Below are 22,388 nucleotides of genomic sequence, written 5' to 3'. Positions count from 1 at the left end.
AAAGGGAGAGATGAAAGGCATATTAGAAATAAAAATTAAGCCGGTTTATAAATCCTATTGAGCATTTAGAATAATACTAAACATGACCTGAAGGACGAGTGCCATTTAAAAAGCACTCTCACAAAAAATAAATAAATAAAATAAAATAAAATACTCTTATAAATTAGTAACATTTGACCTAATGTTCTCTAAGTCAACAATCTAGATTAATAATAATATATAGTATGGTCAAGATTCATATAATTATGTCTCTGTCAGTGGTCAAATATGTCATGAATAACATCTAAACTCATTTTCTTCCTGGGAGTGATTTCTAAAAAGGAATACAAATAAAGTGGCTCTTTCGGTTGAGGCATTTAGTATATGTCATTTCCTTACCACAGCAAAGGCACTGGGCAGGGTTCCTACAGGACTATTTGTCACAATATATTTCTGGCTACATCTTTACCCATTTCCAAAAAGAAAAAAAAAAAAAATAGCCCTCCAGTAACCTTAAATTCCATGTTAAGCTACTATATCCATGATAGAATATTTTAAATTAATGTGGTTGGCTTTCACTAAAGAACTCTTCTCTCAATAAAACCCGACAGAAGGAATGGGGAATAGGACTTGTCTTCCTGGGAAATAAAATGTATTAAGGTTTTAAATGTGATGGGTCAAGTAGTATGGGAATGAAGATTAATGGAAATAAAATTTAATTCTTATTCTTCGGGCTCAAATGGAAAACCTAAAAGGTTCCATACATTTTGAGAATGAAAGAAAAAGCCTGAATCAAAAATGAAAGTAGACAGCCAAAACTCAGGAGGGAAAAACTGTTCAGAAAAATATCTACTTCTTTGATTCTCTGACTTTCCTTCCTTCTTTTCCATCAAGTAAAAGCCAAGTATCAGGTGATTTATATGTTATATAAAGCATAAATTAAGAAGAACTTAAAACTTATAAGGCAACTGTATGTAATCCACTGTCATGATTCTCGTTTTATATTTACACAGTATTCTTTTGATAAGAAACTATAACTATTTTAGTTTTATTTTAAATGTATACTTTATTTTTTTTAGAGAGAGAAAGCACTCACATGCACACATGCATGCATGCACATGGGGTGGGACAGAGGCAGGTGGCGGGGCAGAGGAAAATGGAAGAGAGAATCTTAAGCAGGCACCATGGCCAACACAGAGATCAAGGCAGGTGCTCCATCTCACACCCTTGAGATCACGGACCTGAGCCAAAATCAAGAGTCGGGCACTTAAATGACTGAGCCACCCAGGTGCCCCATAACTATTTTAGTTTTTAAACCATATTGTCACAATCCCTATCAAAGTACCATCAGAATTGTTCACAGAGCTGGAACAAACAATCCTAAAATTTGTATGGAACCAGAAAAGACTTCAAATAGCCAAAGGAATGTTGAAAAAGAAAACCAAAGCTGGTGGCATCGCAATTCCAGACTTTAAGCTATATTACAAAGCTATAAGCATCAAGACAGTATGGGACTGGCACAAAAACAGACACAGAGATCAATGGAACAGAATAGAGAACCCAGAAATGGACTCTCAACTCTACGGTCAACTAATCTCAGCAAAGCAGGAAAGAATATCCAATGGAAAAAAAGACAGTCTCCTCAACAAATGGTACTGGGAAAATTGGGCAGCCACATGCAGAAGAATGAAACTGTACCACTTTCTCACACCATACACAAAAATTAAACTATATTGTCTTGGGGCACAGGGGTGGCCCCATCAGTTAAGCATCCGACTCTTGATTTCACTCAGGTCATGATCTCAGGGCTGTGAGATCGAGCCCCGTGTTGCGAGTGGTGCCAACTTAAGATTCTCTCTCTCTCTCCCCCTCTGCCCTCCACCCCTGCACTCTCTCTCTCTCTCCCTCCCTCCCTTTAATACAAACAAATCCACTACATTGTCTTATAAGTCCATAACAGTAATAGTGTTCAGTTATGATCTCTTTATTGTAGTAAATGTTTACCAATGATTGTAAAAAAAATTTAAAACTATTTTATACTAAGTATTAAATTACATTGTGACTTTTTAGCTATTTCTTTCTTAACTAAAATAAGCCAGAAATAATTACATGCATTTATTGAGCTAATAATCATTAAAAAAAAAAACTATTTCAGAAACATTTTAGAGTTTAAGGCCTAAGACCTAGACCCTTGCTACTCAAATTGTTTCATAGATTACTAGAGGTATTGGCATTCACAGACAGGTTGTTAGAAATGAGAAATTGCAAGCCCCATCCCAGACCTACTGAATCAGAATCTACATTTTAACAAGATTCGCAGGTGTTCTGAATACACATTAAGTTCTGAGGTCTGTCCTAGATAACGTTTCTGACCCAAAAAAAAGTCAATAGTGAAATTAAACCTGAAGGTAAACAAACCAAGAACAAATGATCGGGTACTGACTCTGCATTGATGATTAAATCAAGACTTGCAGAGAGGTATGGAATTGGCACTTGAGATTATATTCTAAGTTTATACTCCAACAGAATCAAAGTGATATAATGTTGGCATTTAGATCTGCTGCCCTATTTTTACTGGACTAAGCCCTCCTTAAAGACTCTTTGGAGTGCCCCTGAAGCAACACTGGAATCCTTGGAGAGCCCTTAAAATTATTACAATAAACATGGGTTTCTCTTATTTTTCAAAGAGGTTTCACTGCTACAGGCTTTCTTAGAGAACATCTGTATCTCCAGAATAAAAAAAACAAAGTCATTATTTAATTTGTAACCATTTTCTCAAAGTATTATTATGCTACCAGAGGACCCCTGTATTAAAGAACTGTCAATGATTTAAGACCCCACTGAATTTGGTACAAACTGAATAGAATTTAGCACCAAGAGAATCTTTCCTCTTATATGGTAATAAAATCATTCTACATAGAGTTCCATTAACAATATCAGTGCAAAGAGTGAATGCCTATAAACATAATAAATGAAAAAAGCTTGTATTTTTATAACATAAAACAGTATCATTTATAGCTCAACAATCGAGTATTGTCCAGAAAAACTTAACAGCCTGATGGAAAATTAAGTGATCTTCATACTTGCAAATGCTGGAGACTATTTTTGTTAAGACTGTCGGAATTTACTAACCACAATTATGACATACAGTCTAAAGAGTGTAATAACCTCCTTACCATGTTAATTAATTGTTCTTCTCTTTTAAAGATCTATTGTGTTGTCTAACTGAGCAATAATTCAAGTAAAGTGCCCCAGAAAAAACCACTTGGGTTCCCATTTTCGAGCCTAGTTGGCAGCTCTGAGCCTTGCCAATAGCCCCGACTCACCCTTTGTGTCCTCTTTTAGAGGCCTGTATTCTACACACAGCTTCATTAACAGTGGGCTGAAAACAACCTTCGGTTGAGTGTTTTGTTTGGGACTTACTTGGCCAGGACCTTTTGAACAGGAGTTTCCCCAATGAAGTACTAGATATTATTTATGTAAGAATGAGCTTTAAAAAACAACAACAATAACAACAGCAATGGTCTTTCAGAAATTTCTAACTACTTTGTAACTGCATGACTTAACCTGATGATAAAAAGTTATTAAAAGTTTACCTCAAAAAAAAAAAAGCTTACCGCCCCCTTCCAAAAACAAAACAAAACAGTATCAGTGGAAGATACCTCTCACATTACTTAATCTAAACATCATGCTACCTATGAAAAGAAAATGATTCAAGTTTCTAATGTGGATCAGTTCAATGTCAGTTTGGAGTGAGGCACCACTTTTATCCACTGTCACATGTGCAGTGAGGAGGGCAGGTACGAACACTGGCGAGCAGCCCGGATAACAAGCACAAGTTCTGTGCATGTGTTCTCAGCCCTGGAAAGGCCACCTCTGGAAAGCCAGCAAGTTACCTTTTAGTCTTTAGTCTCTGGAGGTACTGCCTATTCATGAAAACTTTGATAAGCTTGCAGTTTTATCACAATATAAAGAAGAAATATTCTCTATGATTTTATACTCCAAGCAAGTTCAATGGAAAACATTTAAGAAGAGAGTTAAAAATCATAAATGAATTACAGGTAACTCTAGTTTCTATTTCCAGTTCTGATATACCTCTTCCATTTTTTTTTTTTAAAGACTTTATTTATTTGACCGAGAGAGAGACACAGCGAGAGAGGAAACACAAGCAGGGAGAGTGGGAGAGGGAGAAGGAGGCTTCCGGCTGAGCAGGGAGCCCAATGTGGGGCTTGATCCCGGAACCCCGGGATCATGACCTGAGCCAAAGGCAGATGCTTAATGACTGAGCCACCCAGGCGCCCTACCTCTTCATTTGACCTTGGGCTGAGTATTTAAACTTTTAGATTTTTACATTAACTGTAATACTATTATTTGTAATCAATCTAATCCACAGATAAGTCAAAAAGATAAATTAATGTTCCTAAATCAATGCTCAAAATTAATGTATTAAATAAACATATTACAATACTTTATGGTGAACGTCCCAGTAACTGAGTTATGCAAATTAATGCAAATCCACACACCCCAAGTCCAGTGGAAACCTTAATCAAAAAGAATCCCAGAAATCTAAAACCTGAATAAAAACTATGGCACCTGCTTTAATACTGTTCTTGTTCAAGATACTGTCTTGCTCCCATCAGATCCATCACATAATATAGGTTAGTGGCAAATCTGGGTTAACAAACTTTTTCTTAATTCAACAGAAATATAATTCAACAGAAATACATCGGCATTTAAAAAGTAATTACTACATCATTCACAAGACTTATGTTTGCCATGGCTAAGCATGCCATGAAGTTTGTAAACATTAGACTGTGCTGTGTCAGCAGTCATTTGTACAAGATTTAGCATCCTGAACTATAACTGATTTGAAAAACAGCACAGAATAAACTGATCCCCAAAGAGCCACAATTCAAATCATCTTCATAAAAATAAAGAATCAGAATATAAAAATCAGAATCTACTATGTGCCAACAGGTGAGGGTGGAAGGGTGGGAAGAACACAAGGAAGAATAAGTTAAATTCCAGTTCTACTGAGCAGAACTTTTCAGTTATCTTCCTAATTTGTCCAACTACTTGTCCATTTTAGAAACTAATAAGCCTCTGTATATATATTAGAACAAATATCAAAAGATAGGAAGTAAATTAACAAAAGCAACATTAAGAATGATAAAGTTCTTACTAGTTCATAATCAATTACTGTTTGGTAAATTAAAAAGTATCTGAAGTGCTGGATATAATAATCATACAAATACGCCTGGGAAACAAGACATAGAATATATATATAATGCACATACCCTTATGAAATTAAAATAGTCTCTTTTATATAGTAATCCTCTAAGAAGACTTCAGTTAAACCAAATAAACTGTTAAGCTTCTGCAAATGCCAATATGAGTTAAATAGATAAATTCACAAATAGTTGTTAGATATTTATGTTGATTTTGATCTCACATGATATATATATGTTTATATTTATATATATCTACATACATACCCAATTGTTGTCTAATAAGATTATTTCTAAGTAGCATGGTTTGTTCCAGGATTTAAAAAACATGGTAAGATTACAAGCTAAAAAATTTTGCAGATCAACCAAAATATTTTAACTTCAAAATTATTGCTATTATGTAAATTTATATCTAAAAAGAAGTCCATTAAATATCAAAGTTTATCACTGCAAAATAAAGTTGGCAAGAAATCTTACAAATCACTCCTTTCAACTAGGACATAAGCAGTTAAAGAATGGTGCTAGAACCTGGATAATAAGTAGCGAAGTCTACAGTTTCTTTCTGTAAAAGAACCTGAGCAGGCAGCTGATGAGCAGTTTCCTTTTTAATTAGAGTTGTTTCCTGATTAATTAGTCCCAGAGCACTTAATGCAAGACTACACTGCGCTACTGGGACGAACACTGATTCGCCTCATGGTACTACTAAGTATCATCTTTTCCCAAGGATCAAGCTCAATCTACTTTCTGTTCAAATGGGAAAGGGTTCTTTTCAAAGTAAAAAATAAATTGGAAAAACTAGAGGTCAATACCAAAAGATATATCACCAACCCCAGCAGGAAAAATGAGTATACAGATTATCTAGGGGAATCCCTTCAATCCTTCATTTGAGTTCTCCTACAGTTTTTTGGTTTTTGTTTTTTGTTTTGTTTTCTTTTACTCAGAAAATCTTGATTTTAAATAGTATGAAATAAAGATCAATTTCCCTTTTGGCGCATGGTCAGCTCTACAGGACTAAATGAGAAAGAAATTTTGTAAACATACCTAAATCATCCCTGCAAAGAGATGACCTTTGAAATTCTTCAAAGTAAAGATCTGAAGTCCCTCGAAAGTAAAGTAGGAAAGCTACAGACTTCAATTACATAATCTGTATGAAGAGATGGAACCTTATCCAGAGTACCTAAGTACCAAATAGACAGATGGGTAGAAAAATTAAGATAAGCTTTCTTATTTTTAAATTTTCAATTAAAAATTGCCATTATACTTTTTCAAACAAGAACTGAAGTTTTAAAGAGTTAAATGGAATAGCTCCTTTTCACATCATTTTTGCAGGTATCGAGGTAAAAGCTTCATAATGCTGTCTTCAGAAAATTAGTCATCTATTAAAAGATTAAGTAGCTTTCATAAACATGTCAGAGATCAGCTCTTAAAGGGTAGAAGTGATTGAATTATTCTGACAGTCTTAACAAGTAAAGCTCTCAAGTAGGCATACCCATAATATTCCAACCCATCAATAAAAAAGTTTTGAGCAACTTCTACCTACTCTATTCATCAGTCATTAGGAATAAAAATTTTGTCTGTAAAAAAGGAGAACCTACTGTATTCTTAAGAGAAGCATTACTGATAAAATTGTGAATCTAGAAAAAGTAAAGATTTAATAGAGAGAAAAAAACAACCAAATGAAAATCATAACAAATTGTTATGGAGCAATTATTCTTTTTAAATAGCAACATAATGAATTAATTATAACACTTATTTTGAAACAGTCTATGTAATGAATGTATTAATTAAATCAAAAGCCAGTTTATGGAATAAAGTTTTAAAGTCTGAAAAAATTTTGCAGTATCAATCATATCTCCAACATGGTATTTATCTAGTATCTTCTGGAAAAAGCTCAAGAAATTTCTCAAAAAAACTGAATTTTTCCAAGGCCTACAATAATCTTCAATTTACTCAACGGTCCTTTGGCTTTTCCATTTGTTTATTTTTTTTCTATTGATGGGAGAAGGAAATAGAAACTAGGATATGACTTTGCAAGAGGGGATGTACTCTGCATCATATTTTGGGGTCTTTGTGTATGCATAAAAGCAATTACATATCTACTCCATAAGCTTAAAAGAAGTAATTATTTATCTTATAACAAAAATATTGAATAAATTAAGAGGACAACTTTTCAATGACTAGTTTTGCATCTGGTCCCTAAGAGCTACTCATTAAATGTGATGAAAAAAGTGAGACTTCAGTTAATCACCTCCGGTCTATAACTTGAAGCGTTCTATTAAAAAAACAAAACAAAAACCCCAAAAAACAAAAACCAACATTCTTAACTTCTACTTTAATTCTTCAATTATAATACCATAACCAATTAGCCCCTCCTATTTTTTTAATCATGGAGCACTGATCTATAGTTTAATTCATGTAGTCATTCAACAAATACTTATACTCAAGGCTAGTGCCAGGCTCTGGGAATACAAGTACATTGTGTTTGGAGAAACAAAATGACAGTTTCTCTATGATGACACAGTCGGCTGTCTTGTCAGGTTAAAAATCAACTAAAAGCCATGCAACTAACAAGCAGCTTAAACTGAGAAATTCATAGGGAAAATGAAACCCAGCAAATATAAAATACCAAATAATGAAAACCACCTTTCAGAACTACCTTATGGATAGTTCAGAAAAGGAGGCAGGTAACAGAGAATGGAAGAAATGATGAAGAGTCAAATATAAACTATAATGAGACACAAAAGGATAAAGATACTGAGAAAGATTCATGAAGTAATCAAACAAGAACCTACAAAAAGAAACTGTTAACTGTTACAAAAATATGACAACAATACGACTGGGGGGGTGGGACTTTTGCTACCTGTCTCATATCTGTTGTCTCACACTTTTTTTTTTTAACCGTGATACTTAATAATGGTAAACAGATGTAAACATAAATTCGAATGAAAAAGTAAGTCAATGTAAAAAACCCTGGGAAAAACTCGTATCACATTACCCAATAAAATACAAATAAACTCTAGAAACATGTTCAGATAAGATTAACAAAGTTATGAAAAAACAGTTATCATGAAATGGGATCTAGGAGTCATACTATAATCCCAGACTCTTGAAAATTTGCATGATTGAGGAAAAATATCAGTTTTCCTCTTATCCTTAATTCTAAAGCTGTAATAATACAACTTTTATACCACTGAATGATCTATGCTTAATAACCCAAACGACTTCCCTCAGAACAGTGTACTACTTCGCTAAACTCCATGACGTGACAATAAAGGTAACATTAGAAAATCTCCTGTTCCGTAATTTACCTGGAAACTATTTACTATGTTTAAAGGATAACAAAAACATTATCTGTTACTAGAAACAGAACATTGTCACTTAAGTACATGAAAGTACAAATATATTTAAAAATTTTTACAGAAAAATGTCAATGCTGGGGGAAAGACTTTTAGCGCACCTCAGATTCACATATAATTGTAGTTTTGATACATGCAAGCGTCAATATAAATACCACAGAAAATGAAAGACCTCAGAGGATGAAAGAAAATTTGATAAAAATGATCCTGTGAAAAGGTAAATAAGCAAGTTTTAATTATGTAGTAAGAAGCCACTGCCCTTATTATACAAGAAGAGAGAAAATGATGTGCATTTTCTTAAAGAATTTTTCTCAATAATTCTTGATTTCCTTCAATAAAGACCTTCTGGTATCTACCTGTTCAAGGCATTTAGATTACAATACAGTGAATACTCTTTATTTTGTTTGCCTACCTTATTTTGGGGGTTAGTACGTTTTAAAAATTTATAAATTTTCTGGAGAAATTTTCGTAAACTTTATGGCTCTATCAGTAATGTACCATTCAGTACAAGAGCCTGTGGTTTTATACATACCAATGATACAGACCCAGCTGGAATAACCCCATTCTATCAAGAAGCTCATTTCCCACAACTAGACAAGGTGATGACAGAGAACAGAGCAGCCGTGTAATTACACGGTGCCCTGCCTCTCGATGAAATCTAGTGTTGAGCATTATCTAACTAACATACAGCACTGAATTTTTAAAAACTAAACCACATAAAGAAAAAGCAAACAACTCCCTGGCTAAATGATGTACAGAGTTTAATTTAGTTATGAAACCTTATCAAATAAAAGAAATCTCTAATTGATACCATTACTTGACTTTTCGATGAAATATTCTCTAAATGTTATTCAATCATAAGAAAAATACCAATTTAAACATCTCCTCTTAAGAATGTCCAGTAATCATAATTATAGTATGTTCCACCAAAATAAAGTAAAAAATTTTCTTTACCTACATGTTTTATTAAAAGCCATCTGCTACAATAATACACTGGAGAATAGAGAGAAGACAGGCTTTCCTCTGAGCAGTACCAATAACCTGACAAGAATAAACATAGTGAAGCCCTTACCTGTCCATATAATGCTCAAGAAAGTAGAGAACTTGAAGAATCTTAAAACAGGCCAGTCTCACGGTTGTTTTTTATTTATATTCCAAAAGAAATTTTTGGCAGCAACTACCAAAGTAATATTTGCAACTACTGCCCTTTTGTCTCTCTGACAGAAGTTTGAGCACACACTCTCTGTAGTTTATAAAGCTAGACTTGTACTTTGCAAGCTTATACTGTTTTATATTTAGCCAAGATAGTATTTTTCAGTTCACTGATTCTAAAAATTAACATGCATTACCATCCTAGCATAGCACCTGGCATACAATAAGTACTCAAATATCCATAATATTACTTGTTAAAATTTTATTACATCAACCCTAGGTAACCAAATATTCTTGTGATATCATTTTGATATAACATATTTTCTGAAGTCTTCACTTCACATATTTCTTCTAACAAGAATAAACTTTATTACATTCTTCCCATTTAACAAGGGACAAGCATTGACCCATGAACAGCAGATGGTCAACAGGGGTGGGGAGTGAGGAAAGGAAAGAGCACACTGATTTGACTTGTGAAGGCTCCTTGAACAATCCAAGCTAAGTCACTAAATGGCAGCTGAATCATTACATAAGCTAACTCTGTACTCCACTCCCTTCTCCTAACCTGCTCAGATTTTTTTTTTTTAAGATTTTATTTATTTATTTGACAGAGAGATAGCCAGCGAGAGGGAACATAGCAGGGGAGTGGGAGAGAAAGAAGCAGGCTCCCAGCGGAGGAGCCCGATGTGGGACTCGATCCTACAATGCCGGGATCACGCCCTGAGCCGAAAGCAGACGCTTAACGACTGCGATACCCAGGCGCCCCCCTGCTCAGATTTTTAATTGCCACCTCAGACATCCTCTTCCTTGTGAACTCTTCCCTGGCTCACCCAAGCACAGCTGAGACTAACTCTTTTGTATTCCACACATTTGATTAAGATTTTATTAAGATACCTATATAATCTGTATTATAATATACTCAATCTATCTGTGCACAGACTTGGCTTCCCCTAGGCTACACTCATCAAGGGTATGAGAACTCTTTTCATCTACATAGCCCTAGAAACCATAGAAAGCCTGACCCATAAAAGCTGCTCAATAAAGAGTTACTGAATGAATAAATGAATTAATAAGTGAATGAGACTAATACCTGCCTTGCAATCTTGATTATATCAGATAGTCATTAGAGTGGCTTTTAGAGAACATCATTTGACTTTATGATATACTTGAATGTGCATAATCACTAAAATAATAAATCATACAATCACTGCAAAGTCAAGTTTTAGGATTCAAATATTCCATGATATTCACCAACCAGAAAAAAAGAATAAAACAAAAAAAGACAAGTAGGACACATCATACTTCAAAAAAGATTCCTTCTCAATTCCATCACAGCTATTATTCACATCATGTGCTCTTCTGAACATTATGTAACTGGAAGCAGTCTAACATACATATTAAAGTAGAAATACAGACCAACACCAATACCCACTACACTGTTATCACATTCATAATGTAACATCATATTGGTAAGAACAGTAGAAGCTAATCTTAAATATTATGTGTCAAGTACTTCATCATCTTATTTAATTCCCAAAACAATCCCAGCAGGGATTACTATTATCCTAGCTTTATAAATGATGAAACTGAAGCTTAGAAAGTTAGGCTAACTTTTTAAGATCAGAAATTAATACGTGGGAGGGGTGAGACTCAAATCTAGATCAACCTAGCACTGGAACTTAAATCCTTTAAAAAGAAATTGTGTTGTGTGCATGTGTACACATACACATACACATTTTTTGAAGAGAAGATTCATTCAGGAAAAAAAAATGAATTCAAGTGGCAGGGGTAAATGGCTTGTGATGGTGTTATTTCTGAAAGCTCATCAATTAAAACCTTGTTTTGATTTTAACAAAGTGTAAAGTATGAATGTTACAAATTACATCACTTCTAAAAAGGACACAGACCATGATCCAATATTTGCCATGTTATGCAAATAATAATCAGCAGACTTCACGGATAAACTATACCATACATGTCATGTAAGTACTGAAATTACACATACAGGGCACCTGGGTGGCTCAGTGGGTTAAGCATCTGACTCTTGGTTTTGGCTCAAGTCATGATTTCAGTGTCGTGAGATCGAGCCCTGCGTTGGGCTCCATGCTCAGCATGGAGTATGCTTAAGATTCTCTCTCCCTCATGGTTCATTCCCCCTTCTGTTTAACCCCCCTTCATTCTTCCCTTCCTTCTCCTACCGATCTTCCATGAGAGACTGTGGACTCTGGGAAACAAACTGAGGGCTTTAGAGGGGAGGGGGGTGGGGGATTGGGATAGGCCAGTGATGGGTATTAAGGAGGGCACATATTGCAGTGCACTGGGTGTTATATGCAAATAATGAATCATGGAACATTGCATCAAAAACTGGGGATGTACTGTATGGTGACTAATATAACAAAATAAAAATTATTTAAAAAATAAAAAATTAAAAAATTAAAAAATAAAAGACTCTCTCTCCCTCTCCCTATCTGTTCCTCCCCCCAAATCATACTTGTTCTCTCTCTCTCTAAAATAAATAAAATCTTTTTAAAAAATTACACATACATTTCTGTAAAACAACATAAAATTCAAGTTGCCCTAAATGCACGCAACCTCCCCCACGTCATATGTTTGTTAAATACGTGAAAATGTAATCATTACTCAGTGGCTCCTTAAGCCAGATATTAAGATTTAGTCCTCAGTTCAGAAGTTCTAAATTCTGTCTGCTTGATCCTACAGGGAAAATAGGGTCACAATCCTCTATTGTCTTTTCAGGTCACCTCAAAATTATGAAGAATGCTAATTTCATAGGAATAACAAGAAATATCAGTCATAAACAATGACTTCAGGAATATGTGGTACCAGTCTACCACTGATCCAAAAACAGTGCTGATGCCCTCAGCCTTTGGTAGAAATCATGCAGCAGCAGACAATGGCTGAAGCCTCAGGCCACTTTAGGACAGGCTGTGTAGGGGCATCTGGGTGGCTCAGTAGGTTGAGTGTCTGACTTTGGCTCAGGTCATGATCTCAGGGTTCTGGGACTGAGCTCTGAGCTGGGCTCCACGCTCAGCAGGGAGTCTGCTTCTCCCATTCCTTCTCTCTCTGACCCTACCCTCATTCCTGCTAGCTCTCTCAAATAAATAAATAAATAAATAAATAAATAAATAAATAAATAAATATTTTTTTTAAAGGATAGACTGTGTAAAGACCCATCTTAAAAGGGATGGCTTGAAGTTCAGTGTTTTAGAACTTTTCTATTACTGATACTATAAAGTACTATTTAGATCTTTTCTACCACTTGTAAGGTTTTACATGTTTCCTGATATAAACAGAATAATACCTAGTTTATAAACTTCATTTCCATACGATGAATAGTATAAAGCAGAGAAAAAGGATAGTACTGCTTTTATTTCTTTAGCCTTTTATTATCCTTAATGGTTAACAATGAGAAAAATATAGAGTTTTTCCTTCTGAAGGATCTTTAAAAGACAAAATGCAGGAATGTCCTATCCCTTTCGTTTCTCTTTTAGAGTTTTCTGTTTTATGGGTTCAAAAATTGATTCTGCCATTTAGTAATTGTGTGTCTTTTAATCTCTCTGCACCTCCTTTTTCCTCAATGGTAAAAATGGGAACTGCATCACCAAAGTGGTCAGACTTACATGGAAAAAACATAAGAAAGCACTAAACATAATGCCCATTACTCCATAATATCCACCTCCCCCACCCCATTAATTTCCTCAGCAAGTGTTTTCTAGCATTAGCGAGAGGGCGGTCCTAGTGTTGAATGCTGAGATTACAGCAGTAAACAAAATCCAGACACAATCCTTGCTGAGAGTTTATAGTCTAGAGCGCCCCCATGAGTCATACTGCACTTCCCACAACCTGACCATGGCGGGACCTTTCACAACTCTGTCTTTACGCTTGCCACTGCCTCAGCCTAAATACATCCTCCTATTTGTTGCTCCTAGGCAAAGCTGGCTGCTCCACTCTGCTCCCTTAACACTTTGCTCATAATTCTGTCCCAGCACTTACGATAGTATCACCATTTCTCTGCTTTCTTAACTGCCTCCCCCACTGGACTGTTAACTCCTACAAGGGTAGGTATAAGAGTTACTCTTTTTATACCTCTAGTGTCAAACTCTAGCATAGTGTCAAACACAAAAGACATCTTAATGTTTGATCAGTTAAAGAATGAATTAGTTGTACAAGTAGATAACAGAGTGTTAACACATCTTGTTTTGCTTCTTTCTCCTTCTCTTCATTTCTCAGATGGATGTACCGAAACCTGCACAGATCTCAAGAACCCATAGTAACCTCTATTTTTCCCATATTAGTTTTCTGTGCCACTCATTTAAGCATATACTGCTTGACCATTTTCCTCATCCCCAGCATTAGTGAGTGCTTACCATGTATTGGGCGTGCTCTGAGTGCTTTATGAGGATTATCTAATTGAATCCTCCCAACAATTCCATAAGACACAGATAAAGACCATTAGACAAATGAGGGAATTGAGAGTGAGGATAATTAAGGAATTTGCCCAAGGTCACAAACTAGTAGGCAGCAGAGCTTGAAATCTGAACCCAAGGTAGGTCTCCCTCCAGGGTGAGCGCCAACATTTCCTAAGGCGGAGCTACCACTTTTACCAAGACAAGTTGGGTCTGAAAGCTCCTTTTGATGCTAGCAGTAGAGTGAACATAATTCTCCATGATTTAGATGTAACAGCTCTTCTGACTGGTCCTGCTTGGTCTCTGGCATCAGATTACAGTTATCAGTTAGTCTGCGGCTTTTGTCCTGGTTCATCTTCTGAGGAATCTAGACTAGAGCTTTTCATCCTTTTTAAATTTTTGGTCCCATTACATTTCCTACCAGTCAAAAAGATTAGTAAAGGTTTATTTTCTGTAGATTACATGATAAAAACAAGAGCAGAGGGTGTGATTATTCTACACTGTACTCCCACACTTCTCTATTCAGTATTATTCTCTAGCCTTGAGCTACAAGATTCAGGGTAATTCAATCCACACACCCCACTGGCCATTTCAAAACTATGCCAGTAATTCCCAGTGATTACTACGTACTCTCTGGAAAAAACAATGGAAGCTAGTATACCAAGACCTGATGCTCAAATTAACCCATTGGTTATAGGTGTCCCCAACTAGGTAAGATTCCTGGGGGAAAAGATACTGCTTCATACTTTACTAGGTTTACACACAACCTAACCCAACATAAAACTTATCGTATGGGGGAAGAAAAAAAGAATGAATATCTCTATGGCAGGTGAAAGACCTATACTCTGAAAACTATAAAATGCTGACCAAAGAAATTCAAGACGACACAAAGAAATGGAAAGACATTCCATGCTTATGGGTTGGAAGAACAAATATTGTTAAAATGTCTACTCTACCCAAAGCCATCCACACATTTACTGCAATCCCTATCAAAATACCAACAGCATTTTTCACAGAACTAGAACAAACAATCCTAAAATTTGTATGGAACCACAACAGACTTTGAATAGCCAAAGCAATCTTGAAAAAGAAAAACAAAACTGGAAGCATCACAATTCCAGATTTCAAGTTATATTACAAAGCAGTAGTAATTAAAACAGTATGGTAGTGTCACAAAAACAGACACACAGATCAAAGGGATAGAACAGAAAACCCAGAAGTATATCCACAAGTATATGGTCAATTAATCTTCAACAAAGGAGGAATAAATACACAATGGGAAAAAGATGGTCTTATCAACAAATGGTGTAGGGAAAAATGGACAGCAACATGCAAAAGAATGAAACTGGACAACTTTCTTTCACAAAATAAACAAAAATACACAAAAGTAAACTCAAAATGGATTAAAAACCTAGATGTGAGACCTGAAACCATAAAAAATTTTTGAAGAGAACACAGGCAGTAATTTTATCTCTGACACTGCCATAGCAACATTTTTCTAGATAGGTATCCTGAGGCAAGGAAAATAAAAACAAAAATAAACTATTGGGACTATATCAAAATAAAAAGTTTCTGCAAGGCAAAAGAATCAATAAAACTAAAAGGCAATCTATGGAATGAAAGAAGATATTTGCAAATGACATATCTGATAAAGGGATAGTATCCACAATATATAAAGAACTTATACAACTTAACACCCAAAAAAATAAATAATCCAATTAAAAATGGGTAGAAGACATGAACAGACATTTCTCCAAAGAAGACATACAGATGGCCCATAGACACATGAAAAGACGCTCAACATCACTAATCATCAGGGAAATGAAAATCAAAGCTACAATGAGATATCATCTCACACCTGTCAGAAAGGCTAAAATCAACAACACAAGAAACAACAGATGTTGGCAAGGATGTGGAGAAAAAGGAACCCTCTTGCACTATTAGCAGGTGGGAATGCAAACTGGTGCAGGCACTGTGGAAAACAGTATGGAGGTTCCTCAGAAAGTTAACAACAGAACTACCCTGTGATCCAGGAATCACACTACTGGGTATTTACTCAAAAAATACAAAAACACTAATTTAAAGGGATACCTGTACCCCCATGTTTACTGCAGCATCATTTACAATAACTGAACAATGGCAGCAGCCCAAGTGTCCATCAACAGCTAAATGGATAAAGAAGATGTTGGGGAGGTTGTGGAATATACATTCAGCCATAAAAACAAATGAAATCTTGCCATTTGCAATGACATGGATGAAGTCAAAGAGTATAATGCTAAGTGGTGAAATAGATATTAGCCAATTAAAAGCACACTGGAACAGCCGTCTCCTCTGAGGCAATGGTTCATGTGGTAGCATAATGGAGTCACAAAGTCAAAAATATCTGAGGGCAATTCATGCATTATAATGTGTGAAGAACAGAGAGTAAATAATAAAGAGTAGTAAGTCTATGGTCAAACAGAAAGAACAAGCTTGAACCACATACATATACTATTCTTTGCTGTACTGATGGTTACACAAAGCATATTATATTATAGCTGGATTCAGCCTCATGGCTGTATGCCATCACAGCCATCACACCTGAAGAGAATGCTTCAGAATGTGATTTGTTGCTTCGAATTCCGGACTACCACACCACTACTATAGAACTGAATGATAAACAGACTATTTTTTCTTTCTTGTTTTTTTCCTTCTTTCTTCTTAATGAATTTATTTTAAGCAATCTCGATACCCGACATGGGGCTCAAACTCACAACCCCGTGATCAAGAGTCACATGCTCCAGCCAGGGGCCCCAACAGACTACTTTTTCACAGAAGCCAAATCTTAGGTAAGTTTTCTGTACATAGTCACATTCCTGCCTTACATAATCTAAAGTCTTTGGTAAGGTTTTTATAAAGCAACTATTTGTTCAAGCTGAACCACTTCATTAATTGACCTTGAAATATTGCCATTCCCTTGAGAAGACATGAAAAATTAACTGGACCAAAAGAAGACACTACCAATTGCTGAACCATGACGAACAAATAGCAAATACTGGAGGCACTTCTTACTGAAAATCCTCTTGGTGTTCATGTTTTTTTCTACTGAGTGGCTGGTAAGCTTACATGTATTCACCAAAGCACATACATACACTCTTGGCTACAAGCACTTGCTGTCCAATTTCTACCCTTAAACATAGAAAAAGGACAAAACTGTTTTTTAAGATACTGACATTCATCTTTTATTATCTTTTATTAGAAGGAAGACAATGAAACTAAATATACGATTGTACTTCCTCTCACAAATGTTATAACTTGAGAGCCTGAATAAAGGAACATTATCAAAACCACACATTTCTATACTGTTTGTATGAAAATGTTGTTTTTGATAAATTGTACTGTTAACAATAGAAATAATATTAAAAATTTTATGTAGTCATAAATGTACAAACTGGACATGGAAATATTTATTATACTATGTTAAATTCTGTATTGTTAGTCAATCTCTAGTGGTAATTTTTAAACATTTGTCATTCTAAAATAAACAAATTACTAAGCTTAATTTTTATAACAAATTATTACACAACAGATCTCAACTATTGCCTGTATTAACAGGCAACTGTAGCAGAGAAAGGTGGGTATCTACCCGATATCTATTTTCTCCTTTCATCCTTATTAATAAACCCATATTTCAGTGCATAGAGGAGAGAAGCAATGTACCCATCTTAAAATTAAAAAAAAAAAAACAACCAAATTCCCAGGGAGATAATAGCCATGTAACAGGATTCTGGTCAAAAAGATTAAGTAAAAGTTGCTGTTTAAGATTTAAGGGAAAACTCTTTAAAAGGGCAACAGACAGGGGCACCTGGGTGCCTCAGTCTGTTGAGCATCCAACTCTTGGTTTCAGCTCAGGTCGTGATCTCACGGGTCATGATTTCATGGGTCATGACACTAAGTCCCATGTCAGGCTCCACATTCAGGGCAGAGTCTGCTTGGGATTCTTCCCCTCTTCCTCTCCCCCCACTTCTGCCCCTACCTCCATTCTCGCTCTCTCTGTCTAAAATAAATAAATGGATCCTTAAAAGGGGGGGGGGGGCAACAGACATGGTTCAGATATGCCAAAGAGAGGTCTAGCCTCAGTACAAGCTTATGGGAGATAACCTCAAAATCCCTGGAATCTCCCAAATGATACAGTGTCTTCTTTTCATTCACGGTGGGCTCCTCCAACCATATCTGATAGTTTATGCTGGCGAGGCAACTCATGATGGGTCTCTAGACAGTTTATGTTAAAAAGGGACTTAGCGTGGAGGCTAGCCAAGCCAGGAAAAACCAGCCGTGTGGTTACAGGTATTGAGCCAGGTGATATCAGCCCAACTTCAGGGGAGGGGAGAAGAGAGAGCTAAAGATTGAGTTCAACCAGGTTGGTGACGATTCAATCAATCGTGCCAATGTCATGAAACCCCAATAAAAATTCTGGAGTCCAAAGCTTGCTGAGCTCCCTGCATTGATTTTCTAAGTGGGTGCTACTACACACTGATGCAGGAAGGATATTGTGTTCCTGAGGACGATGTGTCATATCTGAAATCCTCTCAGTCCCAGATTCTGCTCTATGTATCTCTTCCTTTGGCAGGTTCTGGTTTGTATTGTTTTGCTATTAAAAAAAAAAAACCCTATAATTGTCAGTATAACATTTTGCTATACTCCTAGAGGCTATCTATGGGGACCCCCAAATTTGTAGCTAAGCAGGTATAAAGTAAGAGTGGCTCTGTGGACCCCTAAACTTACAGCTGGTGTCAGAAGTCCTGGGCAGACTTGGCAGCCTGGAGGACTGTTCCCTTAAAGTCCAGACTGACTGCTTTGTCTTCCTTCTTTTCTGAACACAACACTAGATGCAGAACAGCCACTTGGTGACAAGGTGACAAGCATGTGCCAAGTACATCAGACAGAGTTCAGTCAGGGAAAGAAAATCTGCTCTAAGTATCTCAAAAGAGATTTAATGGAAGAACCTAGGTCCTTCACCACTGGAAGAGCTAGAAGACCAGAAGACTGGGGACACCACTGCTAGCTTTTGGGTTTGCCACCACTACTACAGTCCAGAGAATTAGCGGATTGTTGTTGCTCCTCAAGTTAGGAAACTGCAGGAAATAGGAAGTAGAGAACGAAGGCAGATGATTGAGAATGGAATGCCTGGAGGCAGATGTAAAGTCTCACAACTGGCAAGGCCCGGGGATCTGTCTACTACTGCTGGAAGAAAACAATAGGGCTCTTGCCTCCCTCCAGTCTTCACATGCAAAAGTAAATCGCAGCCAGAACCAAGTGAAAGAGAGTCTCAATTTTATTCAACAAAAACATTTTTTGTCATTCTGTCTCTTAATCTTAAACTCCTTCCCACAACTGTATATTCAAAATTACCATGGTGCTTGGTATATATGCTAAAGCTTTTATCATGTATATGACACACACTGTATTGTCGAGAGTTCATAAATAACATCGTAGGAGACTATTCTTTATTTTTCTCCCAAAATCTGATATCCCAAAAGGTATTAATTTTAAAAGCCTCTTAACAGAAAAAGGGATATGGCAGTAGCTGCTATTCTATAAGCAGCCATTAAAAGTATGCAATTTGTTATTTATATAAAAAAGTGATCTGACACCCAGAATTATGGTCTCTGGACATTTCTTCTTAGATACCTCCATTAATAAAAACTTTTCTGGGCATAAACTTCCAATACATGGACATTTATTTTATATAATTTTTATTATGCACAAGTGCTACTGTATAATACAGATCCTATAAAGCATAGACATGTAGATAGGATATAAAAAAGATAAAACCAATAAAAAACTTATGCTGCACAAAAATATTATTCAGTATTGAACATGGGTCATTTAAAAGTGTTTTATTTTGTTCAATTTTTCTATTGAGTTAAACTTTACATAACATAAAATTTGCCATTTTAAGGTATACAATTCAGTGGTTTTTAGTATATTCACAATATTGTACAACCATCACCACTATAAAATTCCAGAACATTTCCATCACCCCAAAAAGCAACCCTGTATCTGTTAGAGTTGCTCCCAATTCTTCCATCCTCCAGCCACTGCAACCATTAGCCTACCTTCTGCCTCTATGCATTTGCCTATTCTGAACATTTCATGTAAACAGAATCATACAATATGAGTGACTTTTTAATATGTTGGTTTAGCAGTTTACAAAACAACAATTTGAAACTTGTTTCAAAATCAGTTTTCCTGATTCATGGTTTTAATCATTATCATGTCTGAAAAAGACTGACAGAGATCCAGAGACCCAAATAGAGGAGCATCATTTTTTTTCAGTCGCACCCGTCAGTTATTTTGTTGAAATTTGGTTAGGAAATTACTCATTTTCTCACACAAATTTTTTTCCTTAAAAAATTTTTTTATTTTTTTAAAGGACTCCCTACACCCAACATGGGCCTTGAACGCACAACCCCAAGATCAAGAGTCACACACTCTACTGGCTGAGCCAGCCAGGCACCCCTCAAATGAATTCTTATCAGTAAACCAGTTTCATTTTTAACAGTCAGTTCTAAATTTTCTATAACTATTTGTAAAAGTTTTTAAAACTTCCAGGTTTTTAAGATGTTAAGAGTTTTATAATAACACATGTAGCTTTCAGTGTGACAAAATCACACAGTGATGTTTAAATTGCCAAATGTTTCAAATGTCCTTCTCTACAACATGAGTTTATTACTAGAAGTAGTTGCTTTGTCATCCTTTAACAACATTAATTCTTACTTGAAGGGACAGATTAGTATTTTTCTTTTCTGTTTTTTGTTATTTTTAGTATCTTGATATATAATATCCTGCGATAGCAATCTCTTTAAACCACTCATATACCCTGTGTGGGTTAAGTTAAAACTAGACAACCTTTGAATCCATGTAATTGAGCACATGCAAATTGCAAGAAAACTCTAATATCATGAAAGCGCATACATGAGTGTGAGCACCACTGTTACTCCTTCCCAAGGTGTGCAAGCAAGCCCCTTCTTCCCTTGGGTCACTCCTAAATCACATGGGACAAGTAGCCATTGGACCCAACGACTTACTGAGGTCTCAGTACCACGGCACTGCAAATATTAGGATAGCTCAATATGCTTTGTGTTGCAATTTAAAAAACACAAATGGAACTTTAGACACCTCCCCCACACACACATCAACAGATCATCTTGCATATTCCACTGTAGAAAACACTAATCATAAAAAATGGTAAAGTTTTTTTTTAAATCTGAATTTAGCAGGGGGTGAATTTAGGCACTCAGAAAGTATTTGTGGGAGGGAGGGAGGCTCAGGGGGAAAGAAAGGAAGAAAGAATTAGAGGGGCTAAAGAATATGAAAAGTTGATAAATCCTGAGGAACAAAGTCTTGGCTATCAAAAAATCTCATTTATGAACAGAGATGTTTTAATCCATGATTTAGAGTAGATTAAGAAATTAGGAGGTGAGACCTAAGAGGAGACTCTAGGACTGAGGATTACCTTTACATATGCTCTGCAATCAGCTCTTTGAACATAAGCACAGGAATTTACATTGGAAGCAGGGGCTCCTGACAGAATAAGGATCTGGGCAACTATCTACATCATGTAAGTGTAAGGTTACAATAAGAACAGAAGGCCTTTTAATTTCATTTTAAGTTAGTTTGACTTTAAAATCACACTAGAGTATAATTATACTATGTGCAAATATAATTGTATATACATCTCATACAGTAAGAAAGCTTCATTGAAAACACTTGAAATATAAATATCTTCCACTTCAACGAAAAAATGAAAGCCAAGGCATTGTTTACCACTATCCACAACAAGTGCTCAGAACGAGAGGCAGAACCATTCACTGCACAACACCAAAATCGTTTTTAAAGAAGTTCAAAACATTTATGACTTATTGCAGCTATGAAAACAGTATTTATTTAATATGCCGTCCAATGAGAACAATATGAAAAAAGCTTCCTACCTTTGTGATAAGAAGTCGGTATCTATCCAGCATTGCCTGGTTGTCATGGCAGCCTGCTAATAACTGCCACACCTCTGCCCTCAGTGCTTCAGGGACGCCACTCTTCACCAGAGTGGACAGCCCCTTCGGTCGTGCACCAAGGTTATTGTGCCTAAGAAAACAAGAAAACAAACCATTCATATTCCCTTCACCACTGCTGAACTGCTGTTGTTATGAAAAGTATGTTAATGAATTTACATAAAAATGTAAGCCTGGGTTGAGAGAAAAACTGGGAAG

At 35.9% G+C, this 22,388-nt stretch overlaps 1 protein-coding gene across 7 annotated transcripts in view; it reads right to left on the bottom strand.

Moving 5' to 3' along the window:
* RABGAP1L (RAB GTPase activating protein 1 like) overlaps positions 1–22,388 on the bottom strand; it is a 741,419-nt gene that overhangs the window by 505,464 nt on the left and 213,567 nt on the right. For all 7 annotated transcript variants that reach the window (XM_034667692.1, XM_034667693.1, XM_034667696.1 and 4 more), the window contains one exon: positions 22,113–22,263. In XM_034667692.1, the coding sequence (XP_034523583.1) occupies positions 22,113–22,263 (151 nt within the window). The remainder of the gene's footprint in view (positions 1–22,112; positions 22,264–22,388) is intronic.

This window comes from Ailuropoda melanoleuca, chromosome 8 (genome assembly GCF_002007445.2).
Source record: "Ailuropoda melanoleuca isolate Jingjing chromosome 8, ASM200744v2, whole genome shotgun sequence".
NCBI classification, from domain to species: Eukaryota; Metazoa; Chordata; class Mammalia; order Carnivora; family Ursidae; genus Ailuropoda; species Ailuropoda melanoleuca.
Note: the sequence above shows the minus strand (reverse complement) of the source record. Positions and strands in the feature narration are given on the sequence as shown.